Below are 2,644 nucleotides of genomic sequence, written 5' to 3' on the forward strand. Positions count from 1 at the left end.
TCCGCGCTGTTGTGTTTGGCCCCCCAGCGTCAGCGCCGAACCCCCACACACTGCAGCTTGTAGTGAAGCGGCAGGGCCTCCGATTTCGTTCACTTTAAGGCTGTTTTTCCTATCTTGGATCCTTCGAGTTTCCATATAAATTTTAGAGTTATCTTGTCTAGAGCTTGCTGGAATTTCAATGGGAATTGCACTAAATCTATGTATCAAGTTGAGCACAGTGGAAATCATCAAGATCTTATACGTGTTTAATTTAAAGGTTTGAAAGACCTAAACGTTAATTTAAGTATGTTAAAAATTATCCGTAATAATGCTTCTAGTTGTCAGTGCAGAGGTCTTATGTGCTTTTGTTAGACGAATTTCTAGGAGTTTGCTCTTTCTCATGCTGTTGTAAATGGTACTTTAAAATATTCCTTTCCAGTGGTTTGACATAGGGAAGCTGAGCCCTCTTTTCTCTATTAACCTTGTCTTCCGACCTCGCTAAATTCACAAAGTCTAGCGGTTTCTTAGTAGATTCCTTAGGGTTTTCTACGTAAATAATCAAGTTGTCTATGAATAAGGACAGTTTCGCTTCTGTCTCCTGATACTCACGCCCTTAACTTATTTTTACCGTCGCATCGCATGGGCGAGGACCCTACTCCATGGAGCCCGTGACAGGCAGCTCGGGGCCCACGGTGGCCTGGGGTCTCGTGGCAGGGGCTCCTTCTCCCCCAGGGCCCCGCACCGCGCCAGGTGCTGTGTTCTGAACAGTGAGCAGTTCTCTGCTGCAGAACCCCAGCTCCCACGTCAGGGCTTTCCAGAGACGCCACGTGGTGCCCCCCGTCCCGTGGGTGCCCCAGCCCGCACACCTGCAGGGTAGCCCAGCTTGCTCCAGCCCGCTCGGCGCTAACCGAGCCACCCCATAAATGGACTCTCCCGGGGATGTGACACCGTCTCCACAACCCACGGGGGGCACTGGGCCCCGTCCTCATTCCTCATGGCAGACGGGGCGCGGCGCGCAAACAGCTGCCCTGCGAAGTGCGTTGCTTTATTCGGGATCTCGCGTAGGGTGCTGCGCCACACGAAGCAGCACGGGACGCGGGTCGGGACGAGCCTGAAGTTCCAGGCCTCGTGCGGACACTCAGTCCTCAGAGTCTTAATGGCAATACACAGGAGGATGGACACAGGTCACATGGGATACACATCCCTGGAGACGAGGCGGCTGCTCCGGGAGGCCCACTGTCCAGCGACCCCTTCGTCTTCCACGAGGCCGCCCCCCGGACTGTCGCTGGGGACGACGTCCCTCCGCCCCCCAGACTGTCGCTGGGGACGACATCCCTCTGCCACCAGCCACGGCCTAAGGTGAAGCCCGGCCCTTTCCGCTGAGGTCCCGGGCGGCCCGCTCAGCAGCCCTCGCGGCCCAGCGTCCTGGTCTTCTGGAAGATGCTCTGCATGGCGGACACCCGGTCCTCATCCTGGATGTGGAAGACCTGGAACTGCGGGCAGACGGGACAAGGCCGTCACGGAGACGTCTGGGACCGTCACTGCGCGGGGCGTTTGCTCCCCGACCACTGGGCCTTCCTGCCCGTGGACCCCTGGGTGCTCCTCCTGGCAGGTGGACCCGCCCAGGTGTCTCCCCAGGTCTCCCTCACGGTGCGAACGTCCTTGGAGGGGCCCGCCACCGAGGAGGCCCTGCAAGGTGCCGTGGGGACTGAGTGCGCTGGCCCCTCCTGCTACTCCGCCTGGGCGTGCCTTGCGGGGCCGGACTGGGCTCTCTGGGGACGCGGGGTGGTGGTGGGGGGACTGGAAGAGCTGCTGGAAACTTGGGGCTCAAGAGAGCAGCTGGCAGAGCAGCAGGCACCCTCCAACACTCAAGGGAGGGGACGTGGGGCTCCTGGGTGCAGGGTGCAGCAGGAACTGCCCCGCGAGGCCCAGGCAGGCCACACCTCTTCATGAGGGATGGAGCCCAGGGTGGCGGCTGGGGCTCTAAGCGCTGTCAGCAGGGGTTTGGGGTGGCTCTGCGGACAGGCAGGGCCTGGACATGCTGCCCTGGTTCCCAGACAGCGGCCCTGGGCTCGCGGGTCACTGGTGGGCGGGGCACTCGGGACCTGCCTGACCCCGCCCCCCCACAGCACATTCCACCCTGACAGACCCTCTCGTGTCCGGAGCCCTGACCTGCCCCAGCCTTGCTCCAGCTCCGGACCCCAGGAGGGTGGTCCAGGGCTCTGTGCCCACCGCGTGTGACCCTGGGCCAGCCCGAGGCCCCTCAGCGGGCCGTGCCCACCTTGTCCAGCAGGACGTCGAAGTAGGCGGTGGCCCAGTAGGCGGGGTCGTTGGCGGGCAGCTGCAGGAGCGCCTTGACCCCGCTGCCGAGCCGGGGCGGGGGGCTGCGGCCCAGGTGCGTGACGTGGATGCGCAGGGACGCCTCGGGCTGGCTGGCGAAGAGCTCCACGCGCTGGTAGAGGGCGTGCAGATCCAGGCCGCTGCCCCGCAGCAGGTCCTGCTCCGGCCGGAGGAAGTGGGGCAGCTTCCTGGTGGCCAGGCAGCAGAGCAGCACCACCAGCAGGCGGTACACGGCGCCCTGCAGCTCGGCCCAGTCCTCGGGCGCCGGGAACAGCGCGCAGGCCCACAGCAGCACCGTCTGCGCGAGACGCGGGACCGTGCGCGT

The 2,644-nt window shown here is 62.9% G+C and overlaps 1 protein-coding gene across 2 annotated transcripts in view; it reads right to left on the reverse strand.

Annotated features, from left to right (window-relative positions):
* Positions 1–1,351: 1,351 nt before the first annotated feature.
* Positions 1,352–2,644, reverse strand: part of CUNH2orf54 (chromosome unknown C2orf54 homolog) — an 8,846-nt gene continuing 7,553 nt past the window's right edge. For both annotated transcript variants that reach the window (XM_025045455.1, XM_025045456.1), the window contains exons 4-5: positions 2,261–2,617; positions 1,352–1,472 (exon numbers count right to left, since the gene is read on the reverse strand). In XM_025045455.1, the coding sequence (XP_024901223.1) occupies positions 1,380–1,472; positions 2,261–2,617 (450 nt within the window). In that variant the 3' untranslated portion in view covers positions 1,352–1,379. The remainder of the gene's footprint in view (positions 1,473–2,260; positions 2,618–2,644) is intronic.

This window comes from Pteropus alecto, unplaced genomic scaffold (assembly GCF_000325575.1).
Source record: "Pteropus alecto unplaced genomic scaffold, ASM32557v1 scaffold143, whole genome shotgun sequence".
In the NCBI taxonomy this organism is placed as follows: Eukaryota; Metazoa; Chordata; class Mammalia; order Chiroptera; family Pteropodidae; genus Pteropus; species Pteropus alecto.